This window comes from Salmo salar, chromosome ssa21 (genome assembly GCF_905237065.1).
Source record: "Salmo salar chromosome ssa21, Ssal_v3.1, whole genome shotgun sequence".
NCBI classification, from domain to species: Eukaryota; Metazoa; Chordata; class Actinopteri; order Salmoniformes; family Salmonidae; genus Salmo; species Salmo salar.
This window is the reverse complement of record NC_059462.1, coordinates 44633784-44657816: the sequence shown is the minus strand read 5'-3', so window position 1 is coordinate 44657816 and position 24033 is coordinate 44633784. Positions and strand designations below refer to the sequence as shown.

General features: G+C 45.9%; 1 protein-coding gene and 1 pseudogene across 1 annotated transcript; both read right to left on the bottom strand.

Moving 5' to 3' along the window:
- Positions 1-4368: 4368 nt before the first annotated feature.
- Positions 4369-4469, bottom strand: LOC123729611 (uncharacterized; annotated as a pseudogene).
- A 49-nt stretch (positions 4470-4518) lies between these two features.
- mrasa (muscle RAS oncogene homolog a) lies at positions 4519-22453 on the bottom strand. Its single transcript, XM_014165467.2, has 6 exons — positions 22294-22453; positions 14796-15013; positions 10323-10476; positions 9641-9740; positions 6837-6916; positions 4519-6362 (listed from the first exon to the last, which is right to left on the bottom strand). The coding sequence occupies exons 2-6, from the start codon at positions 14989-14991 to the stop codon at positions 6263-6265; spliced, it is 630 nt and encodes a 209-aa protein (XP_014020942.1). The 5' UTR covers positions 14992-15013; positions 22294-22453; the 3' UTR covers positions 4519-6262.
- Between the last annotated feature and the right edge of the window lie 1580 nt (positions 22454-24033).

Sequence of the window (24033 nt, the reverse complement as noted above, 5' to 3'; positions counted from 1 at the left end):
GGTCATACTGGAGGATGTTGCAGGCAGCAGAACGTTCTCCACGGCGTCTCCAGACTCTGTCACGTCTGTCACGTGCTCAGTGTGAACCTGCTTTCATCTGTGAAGAGCACAGGGCGCCAGTGGCGAATTTGCCAATCTTGGTGTTCTCTGGCAAATGCCAAACGTCCTGCACGGTGTTGGGCTGTAAGCACAACCCCCACCTGTGGACGTCGGGCCCTCATACCACCCTCATGGAGTCTGTTTCTGACCGTTTGAGCAGACACATGCACATTTGTGGCCTGCTGGAGGTCATTTTGCAGGGCTCTGGCAGTGCTTCTCCTGTCCTCCTTGCACAAAGGCGGAGGTAGCGGTCCTGCTGCTGGGTTGTTGCCCTCCTACGGCCTCCTCCACGTCTCCTGATGTACTGGCCTGTCTCCTGGTAGCGCCTCCATGCTCTGGACACTACGCTGACAGACACAGCAAACCTTCTTGCCACAGCTCGCATTGATGTGCCATCCTAGATGAGCTGCAGTACCTGAGCCACTTGTGTGGGTTGTAGACTCTGTCTCATGCTACCACTAGAGTGAAAGCACCGCCAGCATTCAAAAGTGACCAAAACATCAGCCAGGAAGCATAGGAACTGAGAAGTGGTCTGTGGTATCCACCTGCAGAACCACTCCTTTATTGGGGGTGTCTTGCTAATTGCCTATAATTTCCACCTGTTGTCTATTCCATTTGCACAACAGCATGTGAAATGTATTGTCAATCAGTGTTGCTTCCTAACTGGACAGTTTGATTTCACAGAAGTGTGATTGACTTGGAGTTACATTGTGTTGTTTAAGTGTTCCCTTTATTTTTTTGAGCAGTGTATATACTGCAAAGTTGCTTAGGAGCTCCCCAGCCTGTCCCAGGATGCCCTCTTCCCCCATCCTTGGTCAAGAGGTCAACAGACTCTATAGGTAACAGAAGAGCAGAAAGGCTGCCGGCCCAGACAAGGTCTCTCAAGCCATATTTAAGCACTGTGCTGACCAGCTCTCCCCTTTCACTGACATATACAACCAGTCACTAGAGCAATGCGCTGTTCCTGCCTGTTTCAAATCTTCCATCACTGTTCCAGTCCCGAAAAAACAAAAGGCGTCCTGTCTGAAGGACTACAGACCTGGGGTCCTGTCTGAAGGACAACAGACCTGGCGTCCTGTCTGAAGGACTACAGACCTGGCGTCCTGTCTGAAGGACTACAGACCTGGGGTCCTGTCTGAATGACAACAGACCTGGTGTCCTGTCTGAAGGACTACAGACCTGGGGTCCTGTCTGAATGACAACAGACCTGGTGTCCTGTCTGAAGGACTACAGACCTGGCGTCCTGTCTGAAGGACTACAGACCTGGCGTCCTGTCTGAATGACTACAGACCTGTAGCGCTCTCCTTGGTCATCATGAAAACCTTTGAGCGCCTGGTACTGTCCCATCTCTAAACCATCACTGACGCCTCCCTCGACCCACTGCAGGTCACCTACAGAGCTAACAGGTCTGTGGACATACAAGGATATTGTTTGTGAACTTGAGCTCTGCGTTCAATACCATCATGTCAGAACAACTAAAAGACAAACCCTCCAAGCTGAATGTGTCCAGCTCCATGTCAGTGGATCACTGACTTCCTGACCAACAGGACTCAACACGTGAAGCTGGGAAAACACCTTTCGGACTCTTTATCCCACAGCATTGGAGTACCGTAAGGACGCGTGCTCTCACCTCTACTCTACACCAACTACTCAAGTTTGCAGACGACACCACTCTGGTTGGTCTCATCAACGAAAGCGATGAGTCCAAGTACAATGGAGAGGTCGACCAGCTTGTGTCCTGGTGCAGTCGCAATAAACTGGAACTCAACACAGACAAAACTGTGGAGATGGTGGTTGACTTCAGAAAACGTCCCCCACCACCAGATTGATGGCTCAGCTGTTAGCACGGCTGAATCATTCACATTCCTGGGGACCATCATTTCCCACAACCTTAACATCACAGCGGTCAGCAACAAGGTACACCAGCGGATGTATTACTTGCGGCAGCTGAAAAAACTCAAAATCTGCCGGCTAATGCATCAATCGTTGAGTTCATCCTCATCTCCTCCATCACCATCTGGTTTGGGTTTGAAGCTGCTCACTACAAGGGCAAATTGCAATGCATTGTCTGGTCTGCAGAGAGGGTTATCGCTGGCTAGCACCTGCCCTACATTGACATCTGCATGACTCCAGGGCAAGGAAGTGTGCAGGAAAGATCATAGCCAACCCCTCCCACCCCGGTCACCCCCTCCACCAAAAATTCACTTCTGGCAGGCAGGTCACTCATGACCAAAACCTTCCGCCACCTGAAACGTTGCTTCCCCCGGGCTGTGGCCCTAACCAACCGGCCATCCGGCCCAGAGACTAAAGGACTATGCACTCGATGTGGCACACCGCATCAAGCCATCTCTATACTGCATTTGCACTATGTCCATCTCTCTGCATTGACATTTGCTGATACTGTAAAATTGTACATCCACTGTATATAAACCACTTACATATATATATATATATATATATGTAAACTTTAAAATTCTGATTCTAAATGTACTTGGTGAAGGTGATTCTGACGTTGGATTTCTTCATGGTTTTACACTGCTTAGAAACGCCTAAAATGGCTATACTGCTTCTTACTTTATCATAATCCTAATAATCCGTATCATAATTGCACAACGTTTTGCAACGGAAACCGTTTACTGTTTACTCTAGGAACCAAACGGAACGAAACGGGACCGACCTGAATTTGTCCGATAGAACCTCTCATTTTGATTACAAAATGTTTCCTGTTTAGAGTAAACGGTTTCCATTACGAAACGTTTTGCAAAGGAATCTGACTAATGAATACACCACTGCAAATCAATTTATAACATTTTTGACATGCGTTTTTCTCAATATTTTTGTTGTTATTCTGTCTCTCACTGTTCAAATAAACCTACCATTAAAATTATAGACTGATCCTTTCTTTATCAGTGGGCAAACATACAAAATCAGCAGTCGATCAAATACTTTTTTCCCCCACTGTAGGCCAGTAACCGAAAGGTCGCTGGTTCGAATACACAAGTCGACAATGTGAAAGTCTGTCGATGTGCCCTTGAGCAAGGCATTTAAACCCTATTTTGCTCCATGGGCTCCGTACTTCTATGGCAGACCTTGTAAAACAAAACATTTCACTGCACCTATTCGGTGTGTGACAATATTATTATATTTTTTTCATGTGATTTATAGAGCTTACATTATCCCTTACTGTAAATCACAGGGTAGCATGTCTGTTCTACACAATATAATTCCATCTGCAGATTCTCCACATTCCATAACGTTGAAAGCACTTCAACAGACCCCGAGGCGCTGAAATAAGTGTACAAGATACAGCCACTCTGTAGGTCTATTTTATCAGAGGGAGAGAAATTCTTAACACAATTTCAGTCTCCAGGGTGCATCCTGAACATGTATTCGGTGGAGTCCGATGGACAAGTACGATGACAAGGACATGAATTTTCAATCAATTGTATCCGTTTCAGCTCTACAGGCTGTATCTATTCCATGGAGAGTAGAGAGATCATTATTTTTTTTACCTTTATTTAACTATTTTTTTTTACCTTTATTTAACTAGGCAAGTCTAACGACACCAGTGAGCCAGCAATATGATTAATATCAAAGGCTTCTGCTGAACAGGCAGTTATGCCCATCACTATACATATTTTAGAGATTGTGTGTGTGTGTGTGTGTGTGTGTGTGTGTGTGTTGTAGCACACTATAACACACACACACACACCACACACACACACACACACACACACACACACACACACACACACACACACACACACACACACACACTGCAGGAGATTTAGCACCTAACAGGCACCTGTCTCTTCTGGCTGATATTAGTTATGCCCTACAACACCCAGCCTCCACTAGGAGCTAATACCAATATGTAGTCATAGAGTGCCACAAATGCCATCCTATTCCCTATATAGTGCTTTGAAGCAGGGCCCATATGGTTCCAGTTGGGGAGCAACCACAGGTTCTCGTGACAGACTGACCAGCATTTCTCTACACCCGCAATAACATCTGCTAAACACGTGTATGTGACCAATAAAATTAGATTTGACAGTTTTTATTTATTTAACTAGGCAAGTAAGTTAAGAACAAATTGTTATTTACAATGACGGCCTACCCCGGGCCAAACCCGACCGACGCTGGTCCAATTGTGTGCGGCCCTATGGGACTCCCAATCACGGCCGGTTGCGATACAGCCTGGAATCGAACCAGGGTCTGCAGTGACGTCTCTCTAGCACTGAGATGCAGTGCCTTAGACCGCTGCACCACTTGGGAGCATTTAATATGTAGTCCCCCGATGTGGGACGTATCAGATATTAAACTGATAAGAACAGATACTATACTTGATCTTAGCCAAAAGGCCGAGGTCCCCAGGTTAAGTGAGCAAGACATCATACAGACACACAGTCAGAGATAGTATCATTTAACTCACAATATTGTATTTCTTTATTCATTATTGAAAACCTGAAGTTACGATAGATAGAAAGGTGGTGGCCATTTTTGTTATGCCTCGTCTTCTCCTAGTTCATCAGTCAGACACAGCCAGTTATAACAAATCATGTTGAGGTAACAGGTACAGTAATAAATTATTCATTATTAAAAAACACTACTAAAGAAATTCATATCAATAATACAAAGGTTTCAAACATACTTGATATGATATCATTGATTTCTTCAGACACAAGCTTTTTTCTTCTCTTTTTTTGTAAAATACTGCCAAAGACAACATGTCTGCTAGTTCATACCCTGGGAAGTGGAACTTCCACTGTACTGCACCTCTTGGTGAAATACAGCAGGGTCACTCCAGGGCCATGTTTATTACGCACCAAACGAATGAAAATGGACTGAAACATGAAGGCATTACTTGGACTTGTCCAATAAGAAACGTCCATTTTTGTTTTCCATTAGAAACTGTTTTGCTACGGAACACGACCCAGGGCTGAGAGTATAGAAACTGTTCAGTGCAGCAGACATGAGACAGACAGATTCGGCTACATGGGATTGACATTTGATAAGATCACTTTTTCACATTCCATTATGCCTTCCTTTTCATATTTAGCAATTTTTCAACAGATGCGAATATGAAACTCAAACTCTGTTAAAAATGCAATGGTACTTTGTTCTTTTAAGAGCCCATTTCTAACCAGATGAACAAGCCAAAATGTTTTTTGTTGTTGTTTTGTTTAGTGCTTTAACAGTACAAGCCATTTCATATGTTATGAAATACTCCTTATTAGACAAGAGAAATCGAACGTCTTGTTGCTTGGAGTGACTGGTCCCATCAACCTACAAGCCAGATTCCCCATCGACTGATCCCAGACCAGTACTAACAGCCACATCCTCCCACTTTTCTTCAGGACCCCAGGAAACAAAGCCACATCCTTTCACGCCAGTGGCTAGTGCAAATAGAATATACTTCATAATCATATACCCTTATCGTTACAGAATTCAATCTTCAACACCATGTTGAACGCACAACCACAATGTTACACTCAAATAATGTATCCCAAGTCCCCGACCTGACTGACAGTCAGATCATGGGTCCCCAACAACATCTAACTTCACATCTCCCCACCCTGGAGAATACCTTGATGTCCACCTCCACAGAGAGCACCATCACATCACTGTCTGTAATTCAAAGTCAGTCCATAAGGAGCTCTAACTGGAGTGCTTTTTTCTGACCAATCAGGGGAAGGGAAAGGGAAGTGTAAACCTATTAATTTGTACAACTGAATGCATTCAACCGAAATGTGTCTTCCGCATTTAACCCAACCCCTCAGAATCAGAGAGGTGCGGGGGGCTGCCTTAGTTGACGTCCACGTCATCAGCGCCTGGGGAGCAGGTGTTGTTGGGGGTTGCCTGCCTTGCTCAAGGGCAGAATGGCAGATTTTCCCACCTTGCCAGCTCTGGGATTTCAAACCAGTAACGTTTCAGTTACTGGCCCAACGCTCTTAACCGCTAGGCTACCTGCTATAAGACCCCCACTTGGGGATGTCTTGGAGTTGACCCCCTCAACTGAGAGGGGTTTTCCATGACACTGTAACAGTCAACAGTCAGTTCCTTCTCTCCCCAAGTCCCCCCTTCCTCCTCCAGTTGTTGCTCCCTGCCAGTCTGCAGTTCTCTCTATCAACAATGCTACGCAGCGGCGAGAAGGGTGACACCATCACAAGATGACACAGTGGACTTTGTGAGAACCCGTAGAGCGTTCTCCTCGCCACTTCATCTTCTTTTTCTTCTTCAGGCTCCTCTCTGGGATCTGCTGCCTGCAAAGGGATAGGGGGATGGTGGAAGGGAGAAATAAAGAAGAGAGAGAGAGGGAGAGAGGGGGGGAGAGAAAGAGGGGGTAGAAAAGACAAGAAAATGAGTAAGAAAGGAGGGTATGTAAAGGGAGGAGAAAACAAGAGAAAAAAGAGATGAGATGAGAGAAATGAGGGTTAAAATCAGATGGCCAAGCTATCTAAGCAGCTAGACTAGATGGCTTCTGTACTACTCCTCTGAAATTACACATCTGTTCATTCAGGAAATAGCTACAGTTTTTTCCCCATCCTTTTAACAGATTTATTCTGGCATTCATGTCAAACATATAGTTATGTATGTTTGCAAAGAGAAACCATAATGGTGGTTCTCTTATTCAAGCATCAATTTAATACAATATGTTCATGCTTATAGATTCTTAATTCATCATTCTTAAACATAACCTGCAAGTCAGTGAGTATCCATCTAGAAGTTTGACCTACCTTATAACTCTGACTAGTCCATGGAACGCCTTGTCCACATTCATAGGAGGATCCTTGGCACTTGTCTCAATGTATGTAATCTGTAAAGAAAAAACACATTGATCCAACATTGCCAGGAAACACGACATAGTACACAAGCAAACATCAAATTGTCTCTGTTTTAAAAAGTTCTACAGCTGCACCATCGAGAGCATCCTGACTGGTTGCATCACCGCCTGGTATGGAAACTGCTCTGCCTCCAACCGCAAGGCGCTACTGAGTGTAGTGTGTACGGCCAAGTACAGCAAGCAGAACCGGAGCGCCAAGTCCCGTTCCAAAAGGCTTCTTAACAGCTTCTACCCCCAAGCCATAAAACTGCTGAACAGCTAATCAAATGGTTACCCGGACTATTTGCATTGACCCTCCTTTCTTTATGCTGCTGCTACTCACTGTTATTATCTATGCATAGTCACTTTACCCCTACCTACATATTACCTCAATTACCTCGACTAACCTGTACCCCCGCACATTGACTCGTCGGTACTGGTACTCCCTGTATATAGCCTCGTTATTGTTATTTTATTGTTACTTCTACATTTTTTTACTTTATTTACTTTATTTAGTAAATATTTTCTTAACTCTTATTTTTCTTAAAACTGCATTGTTGGTAAAGGGGTTGTAAGTAAGCATTTCATGGTAAGGTCTACTACACCTGTTGTATTTGGCGCATTTGACAAAAAAATTTATTTGACTTAGCTAGTGCCACAAGGTATAGACAACAAATAGTAATCTTTCCGAACCAGACCCTCATAATAAGGAATGTGAGATTTACAATTAAAAACAAAATGTACTAAGCATATATTTGCCAATAAATACTTTTATGCACATTCTCACACTTGTGGTGCAACCAAATACCTGTCCCAGCCTGCCCTGCAACCAACCACCTCTGTCCCAGCCTGCCCTGCCCTGCAACCAACCACCTCTGTCCCAGCCTGCCCTGCAACCAACAACCTCTGTCCCAGCCTGCCCTGCAACCAACCACCTCTGTCCCAGCCTGCCCTGCAACCAACAACCTCTGTCCCAGCCTGCCCTGCAACCAACCACCTCTGTCCCAGCCTGCCCTGCCCTGCAACCAACCACCTCTGTCCCAGCCTGCCCTGCAACCAACAACCTCTGTCCCAGCCTGCCCTGCAACCAACAACCTCTGTCCCAGCCTGCCCTGCAACCAACAACCTCTGTCCCAGCCTGCCCTGCAACCAACAACCTCTGTCCCAGCCTGCCCTGCAACCAACAACCTCTGTCCCAGGCCTGCCCTGCAACCAACCACCTCTGTCCCAGCCTGCCCTGCAACCAACAACCTCTGTCCCAGCCTGCCCTGCAACCAACAACCTCTGTCCCAGCCTGCCCTGCAACCAACAACCTCTGTCCCAGCCTGCCCTGCCCTGCAACCAACAACCTCTGTCCCAGCCTGGCCTGCCCTGCAACCAACCACCTCTGTCCCAGCCTGCCCTGCCCTGCAACCAACCACCTCTGTCCCAGCCTGCCCTGCAACCAACAACCTCTGTCCCAGCCTGCCCTGCAACCAACCACCTCTGTCCCAGCCTGCCCTGCAACCAACAACCTCTGTCCCAGCCTGCCCTGCCCTGCAACCAACAACCTCTGTCCCAGCCTGCCCTGCAACCAACAACCTCTGTCCCAGCCTGCCCTGCAACCAACAACCTCTGTCCCAGCCTGCCCTGCAACCAACAACCTCTGTCCCAGCCTGCCCTGCCCTGCAACCAACAACCTCTGTCCCAGCCTGCCCTGCAACCAACAACCTCTGTCCCAGGCCTGCCCTGCAACCAACAACCTCTGTCCCAGCCTGCCCTGCAACCAACAACCTCTGTCCCAGCCTGCCCTGCCCTGCAACCAACCACCTCTGTCCCAGCCTGCCCTGCAACCAACAACCTCTGTCCCAGCCTGCCCTGCAACCAACAACCTCTGTCCCAGCCTGCCCTGCAACCAACAACCTCTGTCCCAGCCTGCCCTGCCCTGCAACCAACAACCTCTGTCCCAGCCTGCCCTGCAACCAACAACCTCTGTCCCAGCCTGCCCTGCAACCAACCACCTCTGTCCCAGCCTGCCCTGCAACCAACAACCTCTGTCCCAGCCTGCCCTGCCCTGCAACCAACCACCTCTGTCCCAGCCTGCCCTGCCCTGCAACCAACAACCTCTGTCCCAGCCTGCCCTGCAACCAACAACCTCTGTCCCAGCCTGCCCTGCAACCAACAACCTCTGTCCCAGCCTGCCCTGCAACCAACAACCTCTGTCCCAGCCTGCCCTGCCCTGCAACCAACCACCTCTGTCCCAGCCTGCCCTGCAACCAACAACCTCTGTCCCAGCCTGCCCTGCAACCAACAACCTCTGTCCCAGCCTGCCCTGCCCTGCAACCAACAACCTGTGTCCCAGCCTGCCCTGCAACCAACAACCTGTGTCCCAGCCTGCCCTGCAACCAACAACCTCTGTCCCAGCCTGCCCTGCAACCAACACACAGCCCATATAACAACCCCAGTCACTGACAATACCAGTGGAGAAAGGAATTTCTACAATGTCGATTATGAGGTTTTTCTGACCATTTGACCTGACCATGAAAGATTCTTGGCCCTAACTAGGTAATACAGTAAATACGGTTTTCCTGGTCAGAAAAAAACTATCTAGGAGTCCGTATCAAAAGTACATGAATCAATTTGGACACTGTACTACATCAAACAAGACATTGAATACAAAGGATTTAGACGTCAAGCTGTCCCATAATGCTGCCCACTTCTTGTCGCGGCTGTACTCACGTTGTGTTTGGCAGCCATTTCCTGCCCCTGGTCGCTGGTGATTTTGCGGAGGTGAACCAAGTCCACCTTATTGGCCACCAGCACCATGGGGAAGGCTTCCCTGAAGGAGAGAATGAAAAAGGACTGAGGAACGAACAGATGCATCTCATTTAACACAACGTGTACAGTAACACCACTACACAGCTGACGATCTGACTGGAATCCCACTGAGCAAAAATTGGTTGAGTCAATGCTGTTTCCACGTCACTTCAAACCCCCAAAATCTATGTGATGATGTTGAATCAATGTGGGAAACTGATTGGATTACCGACAAAAACCATTTTTTTATTAGTATCATTTTTTAAACAAAATCCAATGACGTGGTGAAATTTTTAGTTGATTTCACGTTAGTTAACAACTCAACCAAATCTAAATAAAAAGTAGAAATTGAACTGACATCTGCTCCCAGTGGGATGGAAACATTGGCTGAGGAAGGAGTTGTTTGTTGTCATTTTTCGGGAACAAGAGATACAATAGAGAACAGAATCTGCTGTATAGGTGAACCCTTTACCAGTGAGTGTTAGAGGGACAACACAAAACATTACGGCAGACAACCCAGTCGGAGGCACTCAGTGCACCAGCAGCAGTCCCCCGTATGTGTCTGGTCCATAAGGCACGCATCATACCAAGAGCTGTGTCTCACCTGTCCTTCACCCTGAGGATGAGCTGGTGGAAGCGGTCCACGTGTTCAAAGCTGGCCTTGTCTGTCACAGAGAACACAATGAGGAAGCCGTCCCCCGTCCTCATGTACTGCTCCCTCATAGCACTGAACTCCTCTTGGCCTGCCGTGTCCAGCACTGTGTAATTACACACATACAGGTACCAGTGTTTAAGCACTGTGTAATTACACACATACAGGTACCAGTGTTTCAGCACTGTGCAATTACACACATACAGGTACCAGTGTTTCAGCACTGTGCAATTACACACATACAGGTACCAGTGTTTCAGCACTGTGCAATTACACACATACAGGTACCAGTGTTTAAGCACTGTGCAATTACACACACAACGTTTGAAATAACACACAGACACTGTAATAACACATAATGTAGGCACTGTGTAATAACACACATAATGTAGGCACTGTGTAATAAAACACATAATGTAGGCACTGTGTAATAACACACATAATGTAGGCACTGTGTAATAACACACATAATGTAGGCACTGTGTAATAACACACATAATGTAGGCACTGTGTAATAACACACATAATGTAGGCACTGTGTAATAAAACACATAATGTAGGCACTGTGTAATAACACACATAATGTAGGCACTGTGTAATAACACACATAATGTAGGCACTGTGTAATAACACACATGGGCACTGTGTAATAACACACATAGGCACCTTACAATAACACACATGGGCACTGTGTAATAACACACATGGGCACCTTACAATAACACACATGGGCACCTTACAATAACACACATGGGCACCTTACAATAACACACATGGGCACCTTACAATAACACACATGGGCACCTTACAATAACACACATAGGCACTGTGTAATAACACACATAATGTAGGCACTGTGTAATAACACACATGGGTACTGTGCAATAACACACATAGGCACCTTACAATAACACACATGGGCACCTTACAATAACACACATGGGCACCTTACAATAACACACATGGGCACCTTACAATAACACACATGGGCACTGTGTAATAACACACATGGGCACCTTACAATAACACACATAGGCACCTTACAATAACACACATAGGCACTGTACAATAACACACATAGGCACCTTACAATAACACACATGGGCACCTTACAATAACACACATGGGCACCTTACAATAACACACATAGGCACTGTGCAATAACACACATGGGCACTGTGTAATAACACACATAGGCACCTTACAATAACACACATGGGCACCTTACAATAACACACATGGGCACCTTACAATAACACACATGGGCACCTTACAATAACACACATGGGCACTGTGTAATAACACACATGGGCACCTTACAATAACACACATGGGCACCTTACAATAACACACATGGGCACTGTGCAATAACACACATAGGCACCTTACAATAACACACATGGGCACCTTACAATAACACACATAGGCACCTTACAATAACACACATGGGCACTGTGCAATAACACACATGGGCACCTTACAATAACACACATGGGCACCTTACAATAACACACATGGGCACCTTACAATAACACACATGGGCACCTTACAATAACACACATGGGCACCTTACAATAACACACATGGGCACCTTACAATAACACACATGGGCACCTTACAATAACACACATGGGCACCTTACAATAACACACATAGGCACCTTACAATAACACACATGGGCACCTTACAATAACACACATAGGCACCTTACAATAACACACATAGGCACCTAACAATAACACACATGGGCACCTTACAATAACACACATGGGTACTGTGTAATAACACACATGGGCACCTTACAATAACACACATGGGCACCTTACAATAACACACATAGGCACCTTACAATAACACACATAGGCACCTTACAATAACACACATGGGTACTGTGTAATAACACACATGGGCACCTTACAATAACACACATGGGCACCTTACAATAACACACATGGGCACCTTACAATAACACACATAAGCACCTTACAATAACACACATAGGCACTGTGCAATAACACACATGGGCACTGTGCAATAACACACATGGGCACTGTGTAATAACACACATAGGCACCTTACAATAACACACATGGGCACTGTGTAATAACACACATGGGCACCTTACAATAACACACATGGGCACCTTACAATAACACACATGGGCACCTTACAATAACACACATGGGCACCTTACAATAACACACATGGGCACCTTACAATAACACACATGGGCACCTTACAATAACACACATGGGCACCTTACAATAACACACATGGGCACCTTACAATAACACACATGGGCACCTTACAATAACACACATGGGCACCTTACAATAACACACATGGGCACCTTACAATAACACACATGGGCACCTTACAATAACACACATGGGCACCTTACAATAACACACATAGGCACTGTGCAATAACACACATGGGCACTGTGTAATAACACACATAGGCACCTTACAATAACACACATAGGCACCTTACAATAACACACATGGGCACTGTGCAATAACACACATAGGCACCTTACAATAACACACATAGGCACCTTACAATAACACACATAGGCACCTTACAATAACACACATAGGCACCTTACAATAACACACATGGGCACTGTGCAATAACACACATAGGCACCTTACAATAACACACATGGGCACCTTACAATGACACACATAGGCACCTTACAATAACACACATGGGCACCTTACAATAACACACATGGGCACCTTACAATGACACACATAGGCACCTTACAATAACACACATGGGCACTGTGCAATAACACACATAGGCACCTTACAATAACACACATGGGCACCTTACAATAACACACATAGGCACCTTACAATAACACACATAGGCACCTTACAATAACACACATGGGCACTGTGCAATAACACACATAGGCACCTTACAATAACACACATGGGCACCTTACAATAACACACATAGGCACCTTACAATAACACACATGGGCACCTTACAATAACACACATAGGCACCTTACAATAACACACATAGGCACTGTGCAATAACACACATGGGCACTGTGCAATAACACACATGGGCACTGTGTAATAACACACATAGGCACCTTACAATAACACACATGGGCACCTTACAATAACACACATAGGCACTGTGCAATAACACACATAGGCACCTTACAATAACACACATAGGCACCTTACAATAACACACATAGGCACCTTACAATAACACACATGGGCACCTTACAATAACACACATGGGCACCTTACAATAACACACATAGGCACCTTACAATAACACACATGGGCACCTTACAATAACACACATGGGCACCTTACAATAACACACATGGGCACCTTACAATAACACACATAGGCACCTTACAATAACACACATGGGCACCTTACAATAACACACATAGGCACCTTACAATAACACACATGGGCACCTTACAATAACACACATGGGCACCTTACAATAACACACATAGGCACTGTGCAATAACACACATGGGCACCTTACAATAACACACATGGGCACCTTACAATAACACACATGGGCACCTTACAATAACACACATGGGCACTGTGTAATAACACACATAGGTACCTTACAATAACACACATAGGCACCTTACAATAACACACATGGGCACTGTGCAATAACACACATAGGCACCTTACAATAACACACATAGGCACTTTACAATAACACACATAGGCACCTTACAATAACACACATAGGCACTGTGTAATAACACACATAGGCACTGTGCAATAACACACATGGGCACTGTGTAATGACACACATAGGCACCTTACAATAACACACATGGGCACCTTACAATAACACACATGGGCACCTTACAATAACACACATGGGCACCTTACAATGACACACATAGGCACCTTACAATAACACACATGGGCACTGTGCAATAACACACATAGGCACCTTACAATAACACACATAGGCACCTTACAATAACACACATAGGCACCTTACAATAACACACATGGGCACTGTGCAATGACACACATAGGCACCTTACAATAACACACATAGGCACTGTGCAGTAACACACATGGGCACCTTACAATAACACACATGGGCACCTTACAATAACACACATGGGCACCTTACAATAACACACATGGGCACTGTGCAATATTACACAGAGGTACCAATGTTACAGGTTTTACAATATGTTTTTGGGGAAATTCATCTTCTTGCTCAATTGCGAACAATCTAGCTAAAAAACAAATGCACATTATGGGTGTAAATCACAGGATCTAAATCTGTGAAACTATATGGGACCACTGTGCTACAACATGTTTAATTAACATGTTAAACACAATGAATAAAGTAGACGACCAGCCCCCCTAACCCTGAGAGACAGAGGAGAAGATGTCTCCCTACCGTCCAGGATGGCCCACTGTCCGTCTATCTCTGTGTGTTTCAGGTAGGAGTCCTCGATGGTGGGGTCGTAGTCAGACACAAAGATCTTCTGAAAGAACTGGATGGTGAGAGCGCTCTTCCCCACCCCTCCGTCCCCCACCACCACCAGCTTGTACGTGGGGAGGTTGTCGCTAGGGACCGCGCTGCTGGTTGCCATGGCGACAGACAGCTGGCTACACCTGGAACACGGCAGGAGGGGAGGGAGAGAGGGAGAGAGATGGAGGGAGAGGGGGAGATGGAGGGAGAGAGGGAGGGAGATGGAGGGAGAGAGGGAGATGGAGGGAGATGGAGGGAGATGGAGGGAGAGAGATGGAGGGAGGTGGAGGGAGAGAGATGGAGGGAGGGAGGGAGAGAGGGAGGTGGAGGGAGAGAGGGAGAGAGATGGAGGGAGAGAGGGAGATGGAGGGAGAGAGACGGAGGGAGATGGAGGGAGATGGAGGGAGAGAGATGGAGGGAGAGAGAGAGTGGAGGGAGATGGAGGGAGAGAGATGGAGGGAGAGAGAGAGGGGAGAGATGGAGGGAGGGAGAGGGGAGAGATGGAGGGAGGGAGAGAGGGAGATGGAGGGAGAGAGATGGAGGGAGAGAGGGGAGAGATGGAGGGAGGGAGAGAGGGAGATGGAGGGAGAGAGAGAGGGAGAGAGATGGAGGGAGAGAGGAAGAGGAAGAAAGGAGCACAAGATAGAGTGTTAGACTGCTGCTGTTGCTAATTCATTGCCAGGGAGACCAGACTTCACAGAGAACCATGCATCAAACACCAGCCCCCTCAGAGAGAAAGAGCATCAGCTAGCTATCGACACCTCCGTCAATCTCAGCTAAAGGGGCTTGCAGAAAATGCTGTAGTAAAGGATAGGGAATCGATGTGTGTGATGTGCAAGCAACATGTGTCATAATACTGTAATAAACCAAAGAACTGGAGCAGCAGAGCCTAAGATAGAGATTAGGCTACTGACTGAGCTGGAGAAAACACCCTGGACACTGATTGGCTGTCTGTATGAGGAAGTGCCTTGCACGGCCAGCCAACCAGTGGTGTAATGGAGAGGCTCTCCTTCCCACTATGTTGACTATTCTGTTTTCTCCTTCTTCTGAGACTGCCAGAATAGCATGCAGCACCAACCACTCTCCCAGCACCATTGAGAGCAAGGGAAATACGGTCTAGACATATAGACTACTGTGCTTCGTAATTATGGCTTTCAGAAAGAAATTCACTGCCCGTGACTTTTCTCTGAAAGAATAGACTATATAGCAGCTATCGTGGTGCATTTTCACCAGTTTCCCACAAAAAGAATTGTGATTCAGATTCACTGACCATTTCTGTTTATTTTTCTGTCGCTTGACAACATTTTCCCTCCCACACTTTGTTTAAATTGTTGTTTTTCTACTGTGACTTAGTAAGGACCTGGTCCTTGATAAATATGGACATTACAGCAGGTAAGTGCTCTGTTGTCTTGTGTGTGGGGGCATTATTTCATTAACCTTATGCTGTAATGGCAAAAGGCAACAGCTTTCACAAGACATGTAAAGCCACTAAGATAGTGGGTAGAGGACAGGCTGTGGGAAGAGGACAGGCTGTGGGTAGAGGATAGGCTGTGGGTAGAGGATAGGCTGTGGGTAGAAGACAGGCTGTGGGTAGAAGACAGGCTGTGGGTAGAAGACAGGCTGTGGGTAGAGGACAGGCTGTGGATAGAGGACAGGCTGTGGGTAGAGAACAGGCTGTGGGTAGAGGACAGGCTGTGGGAAGAGGACAGGCTGTGGGGAGAGGATAGGCTGTGGGTAGAGGACAGGCTGTGGGTAGAAGACAGGCTGTGGGTAGAGGATGTAGGTAGAGGACAGGCTGTGGGTTGATGCTGTGGGTAGAGGACAGGCTATGGGTAGATGCTGTGGGTAGAGGACAGGCTGTGGGTAGAAAATGTGGGTAGAGAACAGGATGTGTGTAAAGGTCATGGCATAGATACAATTGAAGTCGGAAGTTTACATACACCTTAGCCAAATACTTTTAAAAACTCCGTTTCTCACAATTCCTGACATTTAATCCTAGCAAACAATTAGTGACACGACTTCTACCGAAGTCGGTCCCTCTGCTTGTTCGGGCGGCGTTCGGCGGTCGACGTCACCGGTCTTCAAGCCATCGCCGATCCACTTTTCATTTTCCATTTGTTTTGTCTTTGTTTTCTACACACCTGGTTTCTCTTCCCCAATTACATGTTCATTATTTAACCCTCTGTTTCCCACATGTTAGTGTGCATGTTTATTGATTGTTCATGTCGGTACTTGTCGGCTGGTTATTTTTTCCGGGTTATGTATTTACGCCCATTATTTTCGAGTGACCGGTATTTCTCCGCACCTTGAGTATTGTCTGTATACTGGTGCTGTCGTGGAATTAAATACCTTGTACACTCATTTCTGCTCCCCTGCGCCTGATTCACTGCACCAGTTACCCACACTACCCTGACACTTAGGTCAGTTAGGATCACCACTTTATTTTAAGAATGTGAAATGACAGAACAATAGTAGAGAGAATGACGTTTCATCACGTTCCCAGTGGGTCAGAAGTTTACATACACTCAATTAGTATTTGGTAGCATTGCCTTTAAATTGTTTAACTTGGGTCAAACGTTTCACGTAGCCTTCCACAAGCTTCTCACAATAAGTTGGGTGAATTTTGGCCCATTCCTTCTGACAGAGCTGGTGTAACTGAGTCAGGTTTGTAGGCCTCCTTGCTCGCACACACTTTTTCAGTTCTGACCCAAATTTTCTATAGGATTGAGGTCAGGGCTTTGTGATGGCCACTCCAATACCTTGACTTTGTTGTCCTTAAGCCATTTTGCCACAACTTTGGAAGTATGCTTGGTGTCATTGTCAATTTGGAAGAGCCATTTGCGACCAAGCTTTAACTTCCCGACTGATGTCTTGAGATGTTGCTTCAATATATCCACATAATTTTCCTCCCTCATGATGCCTTCTATTTTGTGAAGTGCATCAGTCCCTCCTGCAGCAAAGCACCCCCACAACATGAGGCTGCCACCCCCGTGCTTCATGGTTGGGATGGTGTTCTTCGACTTGCAAGGCTCCCCCTTTTTCCTCCAAACATAACGATGACCATTATCGCCAAACAGTTCTATTTTTGTTTCATCAGACCAGAGGACATTTCTCCAAAAAGTACAATCTTTGTCCCCATGTGCAGTTGCAAACCGTAGTCTGGCATTTTTAATGGCAGTTTTGGAGCAGTGGCTTCTTCCTTGCTGAGCGGCCTTTCAGGTTATGTCGATATAGGACTAGTTTTACTGTGGATATAGATACTTTTGTACCGGTTTCCTCCAGCATCTTCAAAAGGTCCTTTGCTGTTGTTCTGGGATTGATTTGCACTTTTCACACCAAAGTACTTTCATCTCTAGTAGAGATCCTTCCTGAGCGGTATGACGGCTGCGTGGTCCCATGGTGTTTATACTTGCGTACTATTGTTTGGAAATTGCTCCCAAGGATGAACCAGACTTTTGGAGGTCTTCGCTGATTTCTTTTGATTTTCCCATAATGTCAAGCAAAGAGGCACTGAGTTTGAAGGTAGGCCTTGAAACACAAAATGACTCAAATGATGTCAATTAGCCTATCAGAAGCTTCTAAAGTCATGACATCATTTTCTGGAATTTTCCAAGCTGTTTAAAGGCAGTCAACTTAGTGTATGTGAACTTCTGACACAGTGAATTAAGTGAAATAATCTGTCTGTAAACAATTGTTGGAAAAATGACTTGTGTCATGCACAAAGTAGATGTCCTAACCGACTTGCCAAAACTCTAGTTTGTTAACAAGAAAGTTGTGGAGTGGTTGAAAAACGAGTTTTAATGATTCCAACCTAAGCGTATGTAAACTTCCAACTTCAACTGTAGGGCACATGGCAAGGTCACAGCCCAGGATGTGTGATACAGATCTGACCCTTTAAAATAATTCATATTTTTTGCCTGATTCCAGTTAGTTTTTTCCCCAAAGTCAGTTCTCCATTTTGTTTTTCTGTCCTGGTTCTCTGCACCGTGCATACAGCGAGTGGGTAGAGAACAGCCCAGGCTCAGCCCAAGCAGTGTGTAAAGGACAGCCCAGGCTCAGCCCAGACAGTGGGTAGAGGACAGCCCAGGCTCAGCCCAGGCAGTGGGTAGAGGACAACAGCCCAGGCAGTGGGTAGAGGACAGCCCAGGCTCAGCGCAGGCAGTGGGTAGAGAACAACCCAGGCAGTGGGTAGAGGACAGCCCAGGCTCAGCGCAGGCAGTGGGTAGAGAACAACCCAGGCAGTGGGTAGAGGACAGCCCAGGCTCAGCGCAGGCAGTGGGTAGAGAACAACCCAGGCAGTGGGTAGAGGACAGCCCAGGCTCAGCCCAGGCAGTGGGTAAAGGACAACCCAAGCTCAGCCCAAGCAGTGAGTAGAGAACAGCCCAGACTCAGCCCAGGCAGTGGGTAGAGAACAGCCCAGGCTCAGCCCAGGCAGTGGGTAGAGAACAGCCCAGGCTCAGCCCAGGCAGTGGGTAGAGAACAGCCCAGGCTCAGCCCAGGCAGTGGGTAGAGAACAGCCCAGGCTCAGCCCAGGCAGTGGGTAGAGAACAGCCCAGGCTCAGCCCAGGCAGTGGGTGAGAACAGCCCAGGCTCAGCCCAAGCAGTGGTAGAGAACAGCCCAGACTCAGCCCAGGCAGTGGGTAGAGAACAGCCCAGGCTCAGCCCAAGCAGTGGGTAGAGACCATGACACTGGGTCGCAGGAAACAGCAGTCAGCTGGTGAAGGCAGCCCGCCCCTTCCTGCTCCACACAATAAAGGGAAAGGAAGAGGTTTCCTTCATCAAGCAGCCCAGACAGACCTTCCTGCCTCAAGCGGCCCAGACAGACCTTCCTGCCTCAAGCGGCCCAGACAGACCTTCCTGCCTCAAGCGGCCCAGACAGACCTTCCTGCCTCAAGCGGCCCAGCAGATCTTCCTGCCTCAAGCGGCCCAGACAGACCTTCCTGCCTCAAGCGGCCCAGACAGACCTTCCTGCCTCAAGCGGCCAAGACAGACTTCCTTCTTCAAGCGGCCCAGACAGACCTTCCTGCGACAAGGATGCCTAGAAGATATTCCTGCCTCCAAGGCAGCTAGCTAGACAGATCTGCCTGCCTCACAAGGGAACAGCTAGCTAGAAGAACACCTCCCTCCCTCCTCAAGGGACAGCTACTAGAAGAACACCTTCCTGCCTCACAAGAACAGCTAGCTAGAAGAACAACCTTCCTCCCTCCCTCACAAGAACAGCTGCAGAAGACAACCTCCCTCCCTCCCTCACAAGGGAACAGCTAGCTAGAAGAACAACCTCCCTCCCTCCCTCACAAGGGAACAGCTAGCTAGAAGAACAACCTCCCTCCCTCCCTCACAAGGGAACAGCTAGCTAGAGGAACAACCTCCCTCACTCCCTCACAAGGGAACAGCTAGCTAGAAGAACAACCTCCCTCCCTCCATCACAAGGGAACAGCTAGCTAGAGGAACAACCTCCCTCCCTCACAAGGGAACAGCTAGCTAGAGGAAAAATCTGCCTCCCTCACAAGGGAACAGCTAGCTAGAAGAACAACCTCCCTCACTCCATCACAAGGGAACAGCTAGCTAGAAGAACAACCTCCCTCCCTCCATCACAAGGGAACAGCTAGCTAGAGGAACAACCTCCCTCCCTCACAAGGGAACAGCTAGCTAGAGGAACAACCTCCCTCCCTCACAAGGGAACAGCTAGCTAGAGGAACAACCTGCCTCCCTCACAAGGGAACAGCTAGCTAGAGGAACAACCTCCCTCCCTCACAAGGGAACACCTAGCTAGAGGAACAACCTGTCTCCCTCACAAGGGAACACATAGCTAGAGGAACAACCTCCCTCCCTCACAAGGGAACACCTAGCTAGAGGAACAACCTGTGTACCCAAAACATACTGTACCACCTCATCAATCAATTAAACTACCGCTGACTGCTGACCACCCAATACATGCCAATTTTATACCACAGGTCCAGCTCTGATCTGTCTCACTCATCTAGGATCCTCACCTGAGCGCTGACTGCTGACCAATGACTAAGGGAGTACTGACAATGATGCCCTATAGACAGGACAGCACACTCAAATGCCCAGTAAAGGGCATGTCATCATCATCACTGGTAAATGGCCAGCGAGTATGCCAACTAAAGTCCTGTTGACTGTACACATGAAGTCACGAGATTCTGGGTATATATGAGGTCACTAGATTCTGGGTACAAATAAGGTCACTAGATTCTGGCTATATATGAGGTCACTAGATTCTGGAAACAAATGAGGTCACTAGATTCTGGGTCTTCAGCATCTGTGATGACAGTATACACAATCACATGATGGACATCTGTGTGCTCTGAACTGGACAGCTGTGTGCTCAATGTGCTCTAAACATCTCTCATTCTATAATCTGATCAGAACTCATGCATTACATATTTTGCCACTAAAAGACTGACTGACTGTACATGACTTGGTAAAGAGAAGGTTATGTTACTGTTGAGATGCATCTTCAGTGAATCAACCTCACCTTGCTGTCAGTGGACTTTATAGGTACATCTAATGTACTGTAGAGCATAGATCCATGTTGCATTTCATAGAGTAACGCCTTGTGAGAGTCATTTGGTTGACACTGCCCAATATACACGCCCAACATGCTTCTCTAAAACAAAACAAGAGTTCAAGCTGCTTTGATCAAGATTAAATTAAACATGCCATACATTCAGTGGCATTTTTGCTTCTCTGATCGACTGAGAAGTGAAAAGCCTCCACCACCATGCTACTCTTGCTGCTGTATTATCTGGTGATTTCACTGAGCTATTAATAGTCAAAAGAATATGTGTAGCCCTATTGAAGGCTGCTCAATGGTGGGTGACCTCATCCTATGATGTGGTGCCTGAAGAAATTCTGCAATGGTTATAATGCATCTATTCATAACATGCCTGGTTGAAATACAGTCTGAGGTATAAACATTGTAAAAAAGTAGATTCATATATTATTAATCAAGTTTGGTCTTGTGATGTTTTATCAAGTTATATTTTTTTTATGAAAAGTAGATTCTACTACTGTTCACTTCACCACTGACATAAAACGTCACAAGACTATTTCTGTTGTTTTGAAGTCGGGGTTCTGTGTGTATAACAACCGAGTTGCCGCGCCTGGATAAAGGTTTTTTGCTTCTTGAATGTCAAAATCTTTTAGAGAAGTTTGCTGCATCAAGCAATTTCCGCAAATTGAATATTGGCGTCCATTTCTCGAATCCAACAGAGGCCCCACAATGTTGCAAAAAAATTTACTCCAGTTTACGTTGCAGAAACCAACTCAACAATTTAAATATTTACAAAAGCAGAGTAAAAATTTGACATGAAAAAGACTAACTAAGAATGTTTAAGCAACCTACAGTAGCTATGTGTAGCTGCCTGGCCAACGACGACAATTTCAGCAAATAACTTACCAATATGAAACCCGTTGTCGTGGAAGTAGACTACAGCACTTCACGTACAAATATTCCACATCCCTCTTTCTGTCCGTTACCTCAGAACATTGCCATCATCTTGTGACGAGAATGCGCCTGTCATATCCGCGATGCGACGCAAACCGCTATGTAGCAAATCTTTATTGCAACAGCTGATACTAAAAATAGAACGGTCTCATAGGGGTGGACCCTTCTGTTGGTTACAAATAAGAATCATCAGATTTTACTCTCCGCATTAAATAATGACTGCTATTCAAATTTGGTCTAAATACATTTTTTTTAAATATGTTTCACAGAAACATATTTTTTCTACAAAATGTAGAAATCTGATGATTCTTTTTAGGAACGCACCTTTTTTGAGAAAGTGGACTGTTCCGTTATGTCGAGTCTCCCCCAGACTGGTTTCAAGCGATGGTTTGAAGAGGTACTTCTGTCTAAATTCTAAGGTGGTGTCTCTGAGTAGCACATTTCGATTTTAACATCAATATAGCTTTAGTAATTATTTTATTGACCATGAAACTTGGTTAGTGGCAATTACAGTCACTAGACTAATTCATTGTATTTGTATGGGTCACTGATCAGTACATTTATGAATTCTAGCTAATTACAGTCACTAGCCTAATCCATTTTATTTCTATGGGTCACTGATCAGTACATTTATGAATGATTCCATAATGCATCACATGTTAACAAAATGAAAGTGAGAAAGTTAATCAGATGTATGACTCAGATTACATTGATCATGGAAAAATAGAGGTATACAAACTAGGGCAAAAAAAAAGCATCATTGAGTGTGGAGAAGTTGCTGTGTGGTACAGCAGTGCTTCATTTGTAAACCGAGGTGCCGGAACAAAAAGTGAGCACGAACGCATGAGAAAAAAAGTGGCATAGAGCAGTAGAGGAGAGGCACTTACAGAAATTGCACACATGGCGGAAACAAATGTATCCTAGGATCCCAGAAAAATGAGGCCTTTTATAAACACATTTTATGCAATTCTACATCATTTTACATGACACATGACTTTGGTAGAATCTTTTTTAATACCGCACAAATAAATGATCAAAATAGCAGGCTACTTTGATACTGAGAAAATGAGAATCTGAGATCAATAAAAACAACCTAGTCTTAAATCCATCAATAGCCTGACTCACCCAATGACACGCTGCTCACTCACTGGTGATGGCTGATGGGCTCATGCCAAAAAATCTTTTTTTCTTTTCTTTCTAAAACAATATTTGAAAGTTGATCAAATATGTTGGTAGCCTAGCATAGTCTTCTCTTTTCAGCAGGAGCCATTTGCTTTCCAACCCGTGTTTTCCATCAATTGAGGCTCAGAGGTCTAAGGCACTGCGTCTCAGTGCTAGAGGCGTTACTACAGACCCTGGTTCGATCCTAGGCTGTATCACAAACGGCCGGGATTGGGAGTCCCATAGGGCGGCGCACATTTGGCTCAGTGTCGTCTGGATTGGGGGATGGTTTGGCCGAGGTAAGCCGTCATTGTAAATAAGAATTTGTTCTTAACTGACTTGCCTAGTTAAATAAAGGTTAAATACAAAAAAATAAAAATAAAAATTGAAATATTGCTAAAGGGCTGTTTTGTCTGCATGCTGTTTTTTCACTGACAGATTTGCTTCGCGTTCCCCACTGTAGGCTATTCCTTACTATTGGGCTACAGTGGCAATTTTAGCATGTAAATCTTGGTTTGGGCAAAAAAACAA

What these genes read in the sequence shown, in the direction of transcription:
- mrasa (XM_014165467.2), bottom strand. Translation starts at nt 14,991, where the DNA reads ATGGCAACCAGCAGCGCGGTCCCTAGCGACAACCTCCCCACGTACAAG. An exon ending in ATCCTCAGGGTGAAGGACAG is followed by an intron (nt 9,741 to 10,322) that starts GTGAGACACAGC and finishes TCTCTCCTTCAG; the next exon opens with GGAAGCCTTCCCCATGGTGC. An exon ending in AAATGGCTGCCAAACACAAC is followed by an intron (nt 6,917 to 9,640) that starts GTGAGTACAGCC and finishes TTTTCTTTACAG; the next exon opens with ATTACATACATTGAGACAAG.